The 13,926-nt window shown below is 34.6% G+C and overlaps 1 protein-coding gene and 1 pseudogene across 1 annotated transcript; one reads left to right on the top strand and one right to left on the bottom strand.

Annotated features, from left to right (window-relative positions):
• The first annotated feature begins 305 nt into the window (after positions 1-305).
• On the top strand, positions 306-4,634 carry LOC143599460 (uncharacterized). The gene is made up of 3 exons (XM_077077411.1): positions 306-816; positions 1,667-3,969; positions 4,366-4,634. Exons 1-2 carry the CDS (start codon positions 455-457, stop codon positions 3,954-3,956), a joined length of 2,652 nt encoding a protein of 883 aa, XP_076933526.1. The 5' UTR covers positions 306-454; the 3' UTR covers positions 3,957-3,969; positions 4,366-4,634.
• Positions 4,635-8,632: 3,998 nt separating this feature from the next.
• Positions 8,633-9,530, bottom strand: LOC143599456 (cold shock protein 2 pseudogene; annotated as a pseudogene).
• Positions 9,531-13,926: the final 4,396 nt, after the last annotated feature.

The raw sequence follows: 13,926 nt of genomic DNA on the forward strand, positions 1-13,926 counted from the left end.
GGGTGTTTCTTCCTCAAATGCTTATGCGGATGGTTTATATGTCCCGCGGGTGGCTTGTGGTAGGTTCACGGTTGACCCGCGGGTGTTACTTAAGGGTATTTGGGTCTTTTCAATACCCTACCTCTATAATTACATATTCACATGTATATTAAGGGTTCAAGTTCGGGTTTAGTCTTAGTGCGCTTGGGCTTGGGCTTGGGCTTGGGCTTGGGCTTGAAGGATTTATGCTCACCTATTCAAGTGAACTAAAAGGACACAAACGTAATTTACTCTAAACCACGTAAATATCTTAAAAGGATAAAAACGTAATTTCCATTATACAGATATTATCACCATCAGTCCATCACATATTCTCTCTTCTCCTAACAATTCCAAATCCGTCATTAGGGTTTCAAATTCTCCGATCAAATCACGGCATAATAACTAGGGTTTCACTTCCGTCCAATCGACCACCATGTACAACGGAATCGGATTACAAACCGCTCGGGGCTCCGGCACCAACGGCTACATCCAGACGAACAAGTTCTTCGTCAAACCTAAAACAAACAGACTCTCCACGGCAAGCGGCGGCGCGTACGAGTCCGGACAGGGAATCGCCGGCGTGTCCAGAAAACCTAACAAGGAGATCCTTGAACACGACCGTAAGCGTCAGATCCAGCTTAAGCTTGTTGTGCTAGAAGATAAGCTTGTGGATCAAGGATACACGGAGGATGAGATTTCTGAGAGGTTGAGTGAAGCTCGGAGGACTTTGGAGGCTGCTATGGCCGCGGAGGATGCCGGTGGAGCCACCGCAATCGTCACGAGTTCCGATCACAAGTAGTTTTTTAATTTTTGATTTTTTATGTTTTTATTGCAATAGATGAAGAATTGAATTGATCTGTTATGAAGCTGGTTAATACTTTAGGTTTTAATTGCAATAGATAAAGAATTGGTGTTGGAATATAGAATAGAAGATTGTATATCAATTATATATTTAGCATATATAAGTTGGATTTTGAAAGTTAAAAGAATGCAAGTAATTGGGAAGTATGTGAGTGTTAGCTAAACACAAGTTTTGTTTCTGTATAGATATGAACATTAGAGAATAAGTTGTATGAGAATCAGTAACAATGTATCTGATGTGCTTTAGGGATAATTTGTAATATCTATGTTTTGTTTTTTTCATAGTTCTTTTATGTGTATTGCTGTAGAGGGACTTATGTTATCATAGGAACAAGATGAAATAATGCTATTGTGGAACGTCCCGCTTAGTTCTTCGAAAAAGCCAATGATTCTTTTCTCTACATGAATTCTATTCTATTCTAGTCGTCTTCTTTCATGCCATGCTTCAACATGCTTATAATTCCAAATTGTTGGTTACTTTTGGTTAAAGATGTTTTTTAAGAGTTTTATTGTTGCCGATGTACTGTTAGTGATGATGGTGGAATTGTTTAAGCTGTTTATGGTTAAGCAATAGTATCCCTTTCAAATTCTGGAATAAGTTTCTTTTCATGGAGCACATTGTAGCAGATGTATCTGTATGCACTTTGCCAACAAATACTTACAAAAACTTTATAATTATCTGGGAATCGAAATCTGTGTTAGATTATTTTTACTATGTTTTACGTTTACGCCATTGCATCTGTTTTTGTTTTCTGAGTGATATGTAACCTTTGATTATGTTCAGGGTTTCAGACACGCAATCTCATCAAGTTGCGGCCCGCAAACAGAGGCAAATGGAAACCTTAAAGAATGCCCTTGGAATTGTTCATGAAGAGGATATAAAGAAGGATGCACCTGCCTCTGATGAAGAAAAAGTTGATCCTGTAGTTGACGGTAAACTAGAAAAAGATACCAAACTAGGTAAAGATGCGCTTGAAGAACTCAAAAACTACAAGAAAAAATCAAGCAAAAGAAAACCGGTTTCTTCAGATAGTGGGAGTGACAGAGATACTGATACTAATAGTGATGGAAGTAGTGAAAGAAGTGATTCTGAATCAGACTCAGATGTTGATGTAAAAAAAGGCAGGCGAAAGTCATCAAGTAAGCACAAAAAAGGTAAGAAAAGACATGAAAGTGATGATTCTGATTATGAAAAAAAACGTGTTGGAAATGCGAAGAAGAGATACGAGTCTGATTCGAGTTCTGGTTCTGATGAACGGGCTAACATTAAGAGTTTAAAGGGGAAGAAACTTCCATCTAGTAAGAGCAGGAGGCATGATTCAGATGATGCTAAGTCAGACGGGGACACATATCGAAGAAAACCGAAGGGGATGGAAAGAAAAGTAGACAAACATATTTCCAGCCCTATTTATGATAGGTGGGATGGAGGTAGTAGGAAGCATGATGCGGTAAGGTCTGATTACAGAGACACAAGATATGAGAAAGAGAGAGGTGGAAGGAGACATGATACTGATGATGATGAATCTGATAAAGACACACGTGTTAAGAAAGTGGAAGTTGAAAGGGGTGGAAGAAGGAGGCATGATAGTGATGATGATTCTGAGAAAGAGAGACGTGTGAAGAAAGTGGAAGTCGAAAGGGGTGGAAGGAGACATGATAGTGATGATGATTCTGATAAAGACACACGCTTAAAGAAAGTGGAAGTTGAAAGGGGTGGAAGAAGGAGGCATGATAGTGAAGATGATTCTGAGAAAGAGAGGCGTGTGAAGAAAGTGGAAGTCGAAAGGGGTGGAAGAAGGAGACATGATAGTGATGATGATTCTGATAAAGACACACGCTTAAAGAAAGTGGAAGTTGAAAGGGGTGGGAGAAGGAGACGTGATAGTGATGATAATGAATCTGATAAAGAGACACATGTAAAGAAAGTGGAAGTTGAGAGAGGTGGGAGAAGGAGGCATGATACTGATGATGATGATTCTGATAGAGACATGGGTCAAAAGAAAGTGGAAGTTGAACGGGGCGGAAGAAGAAAGGTCAATGTTGACCATGAAGAGTTTAAAAAAGACATAAGATTTAGAAATGATATCAGAACAAGCGATAGAAGGAGACAAGATAGCGACAGCGATGAATCTGATAAAAACACGCATCAAAAGAAAGTGGAGGTCGAAAGGGGCGGAAGAGGGAAACATGACATTGTTCGTGAAGAATTTAAAAAGGATGTAAAATCTAAAAACGACATTAGAACAAGCGATAGAAGGAGACATGATAGTGATGATGAATATTCTGATCAGGACATACATCAAAAGAAGCTGGAAGTTGAAAGAGGTGGAAGAAGGGGACTTAATGTTGACCGTGAGGAATCTAAAAAAGACCTTAGATCCAAAGAGGATATGAGAACACGCGATAGAAGGAGGCATGACAGCGATGATGAATCTGATAAAGATATGCATCGAAAGAGGGTGGAAGTTGAAAGGGGTGGAAGAAGGGGACTTGGTGTTGACCGTGAAGAGATTAGAAAAGACTCGAGATCTAAAATGGAGATCAAAACACGCGATACACGGAGTCATGATAGTGATTCTGAAGAATCTGATAAGGATATGCATAAAAAGAAATTCGAAGCTGAAAGGGTTGGAAGAAGTCGACATAATGTTGACCGTGAAGAGTTTAAAAAAGATGTAAGATCTAAAGATGACATCAAAACAGGCGAAAAAAGGAGGCATGATAGTAGTGATGATGATGATGACATAAATGTTAGGCACAAAAAAGAAAGAGTGGAAAGGGGTGGTGATCATGAACGGATGTTGAATGTACCACCTAGAAATGAGCAAAAACACAAGAGTAAAACTAGTGATGATGAAGATGAAAAACATTTACAAGGTAGAAAGGATGTTAAGGATGAAGAATATGGCCGTGATAGAAAGCACAAAAGAAGTGAAGAAGATGAGAGGTACAAAAGGTTTGAAAAAGATAGCCGAGAGCATGGAAGCAGATATGATAGTGAGAGAGAGAGACATTCAAAGAGAAGCAGATATGATAGGGACAGGAGGTATGACGGTGGACATTCAAGGAACTGATTCTGCTACAATTGTAAGTATGATTCTTCCCTTATGACATATTTCAATAGATTTTGATCTTTGAGTCTCACAGTAATTATGTATAAGCTTTGATACTAGTCTATTTGATGTTCTTTCAATTTTCGTGTCAAAACTGCAAATTATTAATGAAAGCATTACAATTTACAAATGTAAAAGAATCCATGACTGAACATGCAAAGTGCAATGTTTTCAAAGTCAAATGTGGACATTTGCTATCAGCTGAAATATTGTTTGGTTTTATGAGACACATTTTTAAGAACAGTTAATAAACAAACAGAAAACAGGGAATATAGCTAATAAGAGAACATGCGTAATAATTTACCAGGCTTGATTAATTTGATTTTTAGTAGTAGATTATATTAACCAATTTAACTGTGTATGTTTTCAGGTCATTTTAGCTGCTTGCGGCTTCAGTTAAAGGCTTCCTGCTGTTCCGTTTATGGTGACTGCGGTTGCCCAAATGAAGTTCTGCACCAAAGGTTTCTGACCGTTCCGTTTATGTTATATCTTTTAAGTTATATTTTTGAGTTGGACTGATTTGCAGCTTGCACTTGATGAGTGTAATCAATATGTTATGTACTTGGATTGCAAAAAAATTTCATGATCTATGTATGAGATTGATTGTTTGTTCAATGATAATGGTAGTTCGATCTTAATTGTAGGTGTTGTGCTTTGTCCATGCTTTATAGTTTAAATATATAGAATTTTGCGAGTCGGTGAGAGTGTCATGTTGTATTTGGTTTGATGATGAAGGCAAAAAAATGTTAATAGTTCGAAGGATCATCTTTTGATATGTTGTTTGCTTAGCACCCTTTATTAAAAAGTTATTGTAACTACGACATGCTAATTGGTACCTTTGGCTGACTAAGCCAGGGGTCATCTTCGAACAAACTCAGACCAGGCAGCCTCTTCGTGACATTCATAAAGAATGTAGTGCCTTCATAAAGAATGATTGCACTACGAGAGTCTGGAAAACGCGTTAGTCATCTTTTGGTGATACGCATGAGTAGGTTATGAGTTCAAGCTAAACCAAAACGAAGTTTCGGTTTATCTGTAAATGTTAACCAATCAATTTTTTGGTTTTAGGTATGGGTTTGGTTACTGGTTGGTTTCAGTTTTACATTTGATTGTTTCGAAGTTTTGGTATTACGTATTTAAGCCTCAATTTTACCAATTGTCATATATCACTTTTATGTATCAGTTGCCAAGTTCGGATGGCTTGGATGTGGCTTATTCGGCTTTAGTTCAATAAATTGTTTTTTTCACTAGCTCATACTTTGGATTATCTGTTAATTCCTCATATAATAGTACTATTGATACATCAAAATATAACACAAATACAATCAAACGCTATGTGTTACAATCTGTTTTTGTCGAAAGTAATTATATGTTTCGGTTATTTGGAATTACATTATTACTTCTAAAACACGCCTCCAAACAACTACTTATCTATTGACCACAATTATCCTATCTATGTGTTTTTCTTTGGCCTATTAGACCTGTCGCCTATGCTCTATGGATCGTTAACACGTTTATATCGTGTCGCATGAAATCTCTCTTCTTGCGCGTTGATGTATTCAGGGTATTTTCATAATGTAGTATGCACAGTTCTAAACAACCAATAGTCCATAATCTGTCAATAACCTCATATTATTATATGTTAGAATAAGTTAAACATCTTTTTATCATGTTTGATTATCATGTTTGAAATACTGATTAAAATAAGTTACAGTGAGTGAGACTTGACCAATCAATATAAGGGGAGAATGACATTTACTAAAATCCAACACATCTTTCTTTACAAGACAAAATAAAAAAGTTGATGTTTACTTTCAAAAAAGATTGACCGCTTCTCTAGTTATTCATTTGATCTATAACATTATTTTTACTAAGTTTATTATTTCAAAAACTTACTCTTATGATTAGTTGCATTGTGTTGCTGTCTAGACTATTTTTTATTGACTGATATACAAACACGTTTATTTGTATAAACTAAATGACACAGCCTTGCGTTGTGGACCTTGTGCTGGTACGGAGTATGGTTACACGTGTTGGTTGTTAATATTCAAAAGGGTGCCAATTTCTCATCACAAAGGTTACTACACAACACTTTCAACGAGTAGTGTAGAATAGTTTCTTAAAAACATATGTTGTGTCGTTAATAAGTAGTATCAAAGTAAAGCTAGTTATGCTAATGCGTGTTAACTTGTAAATAGTATGCGAAGATTTAAAAGCAGTGGGCCTTTTTTACAATATCTTGATTAGTTCTATCCTCCGGATGCAATTAGGGGTTTTTAGTTGTTTTCTTGGGCACTGGATCTTCTTCACATGTTCACAAAGCAAAGAGCTTTTATTATGGTGGTTTATTGGAAAAGTGTTTCACTAATTACACTAATACCGTTTTATATTTGTTTATATCTTAATTAATATGGTTGTTGCTTTCTAATTCTATGTCATGTAAAAGGTCTCATTGAAGGGGTAGGTGATACTCCTATGGTGAACGCTCTTAATAGACATATTTCTTGGTAGTAATAACATGAAACTTAGAATTAGAGATGCATTCAAGACGCTTTCAAAAAGGAATTTAATATATGGTTGATATCATAAGAATTTATAGCTACACCTCGTAAAACGAGACCTTTTCTTTTGTGGAATTAAACAATTTCTTTTGTTTGGAAAGAAATTGCACTCGAAACGCGGGTCATCCCAAAAACAAAGCAATCACAAACAGGTAAAAGTGCTATATTCCTATTACACCCACTTCCTTTTCATTATAAATATCATTGCTTGATTCAAACCGTTGATCAAACATGATCAATGGTTGAGAATGAGTCATCTTTACTATTTTCATACAAACAAACTATTTTTAACCAATATGAAAATCCGTTCAAATTCCAAAACCGAACCATTAAATGCCCATAATTGGCTGGTCAGTCTAGCCAGCCAACCCGCCTAACCTAACCACTCTAGTTTGTAATTTTCCAAAACCGTAATATGTGTTTCAATAATACATTTTGAAGTTATATCTTGTTATAATCTCACTCATGTATTCCAGTTCCACATATTGTTGGTTTTTGTGGGCTCCCTCTATTATTGTTGGCAACAATAATTGAAAACTTGAACCTCCTCTACCATTGAGGTTATCATCTCCAATCTATATCTTGATTATGTAGATGGTCAATCAACCGAATGGTTTGGTCTAAAAGGAAAAAAGTTGTCAATCATCAAGTCACAAGCCTTAAGAGTGTGATGGGAAGAAGCCAAAGCATGACAAATATTGGCACTCATGATAAGGATAACTTACTTGGTTTGAACAAAGATACAATAAACAACTATATTTTGATGTACTAAAAAACAATCCAAAAGTGGTTTTATAAATGGCAAATAGAGGACCACTTGAAAGGTACCAATGGTTACCATATAGTGTTTACAGGTCTTCACTACCAACTGGTTATAATCAAATCAATAAAGGCAAATCAACTGGTTTGAAATTTATACAATTTGGTTAACGAATGATGGTTAATAGTTATTTATCCTTGAGTGTTATTAATATTCCATGGTTATTTAATATTTTATTAAGATCAAACAAACTAAACTATAAACATGAACTACAAATTATACACATATGCTTTCTTTTGCAAGAGAAGATGACATGTCATCTAGCTCAAACACAACATCTAATTGCACTTCAAAGTTTAACAAAATATGAAAATATCCTAGAAAGGAAGTAAGAGCATCTTGATCAAATTGTGTGAGATATTCAAAGAACAGAATAACTAAATGTTTTCGAATATTGTCTGTGGCTTAAAAATTAAAGAATCAAACTCCGAATTATTCAATATTCCTCTATCAAATGACATGACCCACTTCAACAAGATGCTATGCTCTTCTCATCATTCTTTTAAAAAATATCAAAAGCCAAGGTGCAAAATTTTTTTATCTAATACCAAATACGCTTTATATAAAAGTTTATCTTGTTTTGAATTTTTTGTCCCCTTAAGTTTTTACATACTGGAATGTTACAAACCAAATATTTGTTCAATGTTGGCCTAGAAAATAGAAATACCTTCATGCGTTAGGACACATTTACTCGATATGATATGAAGCGTTTACATAAGATACACTAGACCTATATACAACCAAATAAACTTTATTAACAACCCTTAAAAGCCACATCTCATGGTCATGTTTTCAAACAATCTAACATAAATTCTTAATCTCTTTTGTTTAATTTTTATATGTTACAAACCTCAAATTTAAAAGTACAAGGACATTAGACAAATGTTAACATGATCGCTTCGTGTTTTGAGGCACAATAAACCAAGCAAGCTTGCATAACCAAAGCCTATCTAGTGAAAAGATGAGCTTTCAAATGGCGCAAGAAATTGCAGATATCAAAAGGCAATAAAAGTTAAATTTGACTAGAAAATCCACAAAGTACAAGAACACACAAAACCAATGAGCTATCACCTTCAACAACCCCCACACATGACCTGATGGCAGTCTGGCAAAATGGGCAGGTGTGCTTAACATATCATATCAAATTATCAATAACCAAACCAACAAACAACAAATATCAAACCAAAAACAAGCAAATCTTTAGGGAAACATTCATACTTCATTTCATATGTCAATAATAATAATATTCAAACATACATACATACATGTATGCCATACCATTCCATTCCATTCAAACATCTTCAGATCCCCATAACCATAACCACAAACTAAAAACTAAATTCTAATACCAAAATATACTTAAAAAGTGACCATTAATATCAAAGCAAGTTATAACCAAAACCATGCATTTAGATCACCATTCATTCTTCAACATAAACACCAAAACCATAAACATAACATTCAGAAGGTAATAAGTAAATGTGAAAGACACATTTACCCTTAACCTCCTCCAGATCAACGGTTACTAGCATTTGGGCACTCCCTAGCAAAATGCCCATCTTCCCCACAGTTATAGCAGCCACCGCCGCCGCCGCCACCTCCACGACCACCACCACCACGGCCACCACCACCACCACCACCATTAGGACACTCTCTAGCCATGTGACCATCCTCCCCACACTTAAAACATCCACCACCACCACCATAACCACCGCCGTAACGATCACCACCTCCACGTCCTCCGCCACGTCCACCTCCATTATAACCACCACCACCACCACCGCCGCCATAACGATCACCACCGCCACGTCCGCCGCCGCGGGTACTCCCCTGAACCGGACCTTCCCCCGGACCGGTGACATCAGCAGCTTTGGTCCGTCCATCAGATCCTTCTTCCACAAGATACTCAACAGTCTCACCATCACCAAGGCTTCGAAACCCATCAGTCCTGATGGACGACTGATGCACAAACAGATCTTCTGAACCATCGTCAGGCGTAATGAAACCAAAACCCTTGGTATCGTTGAACCATTTCACCATTCCAGACTTCCTAGCACCTTCATCAGCCATTTTTGTTACTCTTAATAATAATAATAAAAACAAAAACCCCCAAATTGATTATTAGAGAAAGAGAGAGAAACCCTAGTCTCTCTCTAGAAGTTTGAATGACTATCATTTGGCTCTCCTCCTAGTATTTATATCCTCAGTTTTTTCTGCTCAGGGGTAAAATTGGGATTAAAAGTGACTTGTGAAATTTGACAGCTTTGATCTAATGGGTGGGGATTAGTGACTGATGGTTGGTGTGTTTTACACCGTTGGATTGGAGATACGAGATAAAGTTGTGCGTCAGAATAATAATGGTATTTTTGACTTAGAGTGTAAAAATATTCTAGTAAGTAAAAAATATTTTCAGAAATGAACTTGTTGCTATTATGCTATGAACTTAAGATATTTAAGATTTAAATATTTTATTGATTATATTTATGAACTTGTCGTTTTGTGGCTTTGTGTACCTACACATACCATGGAATAAAAAATAAAGTATAGCTTTATCAAAATAAAGAACCATTTGAGGGTTGATGAATGATGTGTGCTTATTATGCATGTTTGTGTTTGATTGTTAATTGTGATTATAAATTGGGGAGTGTTTGTGTGTCATTATGTTCCATTGAAGTTCCGATTTAGGAAAAGAGATGGAGAAGATACGAAGTGGGTGTTTGGGAGAGCTTATCTTTTTTGCATTTTGCTTTTTGGAGATACAAAATGTTCAAAATGCCCATCTAAAAGCACCAAATTGAAGCCTTTAGTTGCTTTTAAAGGGGCATTTTAGGCATTTTGTCCCTCCAAAAAACAAAAAGCAAAAAAAATAAGCTCTCCCAAACACCCACAAAGTAATGAGTTTAAATGAGGATTTCATTATAATTATGACTTACAATAATTCTATGATTTTACAGTGGTAGGAGATGTGATAAGAGGAGGGTTATGCTGATGTCAACTAAATAATAATAAAAGAAATTAGTAGATTGTTAAATTACGAGAGTGTGTTTTGAGAGGGAGCTTAGACTATAACTTTTATTGTGTACGACAGTTCATTTCTTGGCTAACATGTAATATAAAACATTAGAAAGTAACCTATAGTCATTGTTGGTGTATCATGTTTATAGTCACTTAATCAAATCAATATTGTGTAATCACAACAACAAAAGTATGAAAATGATAAGAATAATCAAAAGGTGCAAAAAGAGGAACTCTGGTCATACGAACATTTGTGGACCCACGCGTTTAAGTACCAAAAAGAATTTTGTTAAATCTCTAAGCTAAATCTCATTTATTTTAGTGAAACTTTAAGAACATAATCAAAGCACGGAGATTTTAACAGTAGCATGTGGAGAAATTATAAACTCAAGGGATCTCCACACATGTTCAAGCAAAGTTCATTAAGTACCCCTAAACTTGTAGTCATTAAATTTTGCTTGTTGAATATGATGCTATATGAAAATATGTGAACTTACTTGATATATCATTGTTTGTACATGTGTTGTTTAACATGTTAGACCACACTGTTTCTTGTGGTAACTAACGTTTGGAAAATTTTTACTGCTTAGATAATCATCTTGCTAGACTTGTCATTTTGAAAATTGTAAATTGGTTGAACTTTGAATATAACACATGCTTTTGTATGTTGACGAGGGGAATGTGGATTCAGAGGACATGTATTCTAATTAGATTGATAATGCTTCTGAACGAGACGTGATAAATGACGATGTGGACGTAAATGTTGATAATTCCCCTTTACACATTCGGTAGTGGAAGTCCTACGACTAACATAGATTCTAAGTCTAGTTTCTCTTGGCTCGAGTATGCAGGTCCAACAACAATTAAAATTTTAGAACCGAAAGCTAACTGGTTTTATAAAGATCCATCTTACTCAGTTGTGCAAATGGATTGAATTTTCCGATGTCAATACGAGAATATGGAAAACTATGGATAATGAAAAGGATAGTGTATTCAGTTATTTGATATTCTAAAGAGTCGGGATTAAATGTACAGGCAATAATAACGGTTCATCTGCTCCAAATCAAGCGGGAGCATGAAAGTATCGAATGTCGGTTAATTATCTTTGTATGCGTGGTATGGTGCATGAGAGGTTTTCGTATTGATTTCGTTGGGCCTTCTGTTTGTTTATGGTTCGTTTGGTATGTCTTTGTGTAGTTATTCCTTTTGTTTTGCTGTTGGTTTTTTTAGTTTTTTTATGGGTTGGTTTGTGTTAATGTGTCATACTATCTGGTTTCTTCTTAATATTTTTTTATAATATAAATGTCTTTTCTAAAAAAATCAAGAAATTAGAAGTCTGGTCATGAAATAAGATTGAGAAAATATGGTTCCATACTTCAATTAAAGCTTTATCATGTTTAATATTTCCAAAATATTCCAAGTTATTAGTTTAGCATAGTGGTTGATTGAAACACTCCCTTTCCATTGAACATTTGTCACAAAACTTACAAAACACTAATAAAATTGCAAAGAGCGCAAAACTTAATTTAAACTTCTGATATACAAAAAGTAACTAGGATAAATATGAATGTATGTGTTTCTTATGAAGTTTATTAAAATTAAGCGTAACACTTATATTCTCAAATTATGTTATGAAACAAAACTAATAAAACCAAATTTTAATTTTACTAAAAGAAACATACCTATTACATAAAACGAAATCAAATTACGACAAGGATTATTGATCATTAACTGTAAGGCTAGATTCTTGAATCTTATATCCAAAACTTGAGTAGCACCATAACAAATTCATAAGTCTTAATAAACATATATAAACACAAATGTCTCACAAAATAATATAAGGTATAACTCTTCATTCAAGCATGCATTAAAGTTTGACACCGGATTCTACATAACTAAAATGTGAGTATGATAGACATGCATAAAATGTGATTATATGCTTCCCTAGAGTGCATTCATCTATATGCTAAGCCCTAACTTCTAATATACAAGATCAAATTAACTACCTAAGCACCTAAATGAACTTGTTCCGCAGGGGAGTGCATGAAGCTGAAAAAAACTGAACCGAAATAACCAAAACTACCAAAAACCAACGTTTGTTTTACGTATATGTAAAAATAGGGTTTTCGGTTCAGCTCATAAAACCGGAAAAACAAAGCTGAACCGAACCGAACCGAACCGAACGTTTAGATTTATATTCTTTATTCTGAATTGTTAGTAATTAATGAGAATTTAGTAATTCGTGTAACCTAAATATTTACATGAAATTTATAATAAACAATAAATTATCAAATCCGAATGCTAAAACCGAAAGAATTGAATTGAACCAAATCAACAGCCGGAAAAATTGAAACCGTATGATTTTCAAAAAATCAAAAGTCGACCTTTCGTTTTTTTGTTCGGGTTAACTTTTACATACCACTATTTATCTTGTACTGTTAGTCCAAGCCTAAATAATCTTAAGCATATCATTAGCAAATTTTGTCACAATAGCTTAACGATGGACACACGGTTGACTCGTGATATCTACCATGAAGGATTTGTGAAAAGGAAGATCCTATAATCCAAACAGAAGTAAAATATCGCTAACAAAACTTTGATGACTATGCTTTGATCAGTTGATGTAACATTCACACAACGTGCAAAGTTTTAGTAAACACGCCATGGTTTTAACATTCGAAGCTTTGAACTGGTGATGCTCAAATCGAATAATACGTTTTCACGAAATGACTCTTGATGTCTAAGTTTTCACTAATTCCCTAAACAAGATTAAGGTTAATAATGTGAAATTAAAAATGATTAAAACTTACATATATTACAGAAATATACAGATCACAACATAATAATAAACATATATGAGATCTGTCGTATTGTAGCCTCCAGCCCTTTCTATATAATTTATCTAAAAAACACATTTTTGTTTAAATTTTGTTTACGTTCAAAAAGCTTTCTACAATCCACGTTCAACTATTTATATCTATCTCTCTCCTAGCCGGGACCGGGACACTCTGTTGTATTACATTTATATGCACCGCCGTTCAAAAAAAAACTTATATATTGTTTTTTTTTCTTTTTTATACATTCATAAATAACATATAAACGGTTGAATATGAGCCTCTAAATGTACTTTAATATTCTATAAATCGTTATGTATTATAGAGAACACTAGTAGAAAAAAGACATTTAATGACACACGTACAATGACACACGCTGATTTTTGACATGCAAATGTGTGTCACTAAAAACATGTCATATTTTTAAATTTAAAAGATATATGACACATTTTTGTGTGCCATGAAGTTCGTCACGAATTAATAAAAATAAAAATTGTACCCTTTACAACATAAACAAATGTGTCATCTTATGTTTTACAAAATTACCCTGCGCTGTTGTGTTCATAAGTTAGGACGTTAATTTGAAATCCAATATAGAGAATCCAATATATTGATATTTTAGTTGAATATACAGAAATGTTTTAACTCTTTTATCACCTTTAAAATCTGATATAAAAACATAAATTATTGAGAACTCCAAA

This window comes from Bidens hawaiensis, unplaced genomic scaffold (assembly GCF_021521415.1).
Source record: "Bidens hawaiensis isolate Kalapana, Puna unplaced genomic scaffold, B.hawaiensis_p1.1 tig00052221_1, whole genome shotgun sequence".
NCBI lineage: Eukaryota > Viridiplantae > Streptophyta > Magnoliopsida > Asterales > Asteraceae > Bidens > Bidens hawaiensis.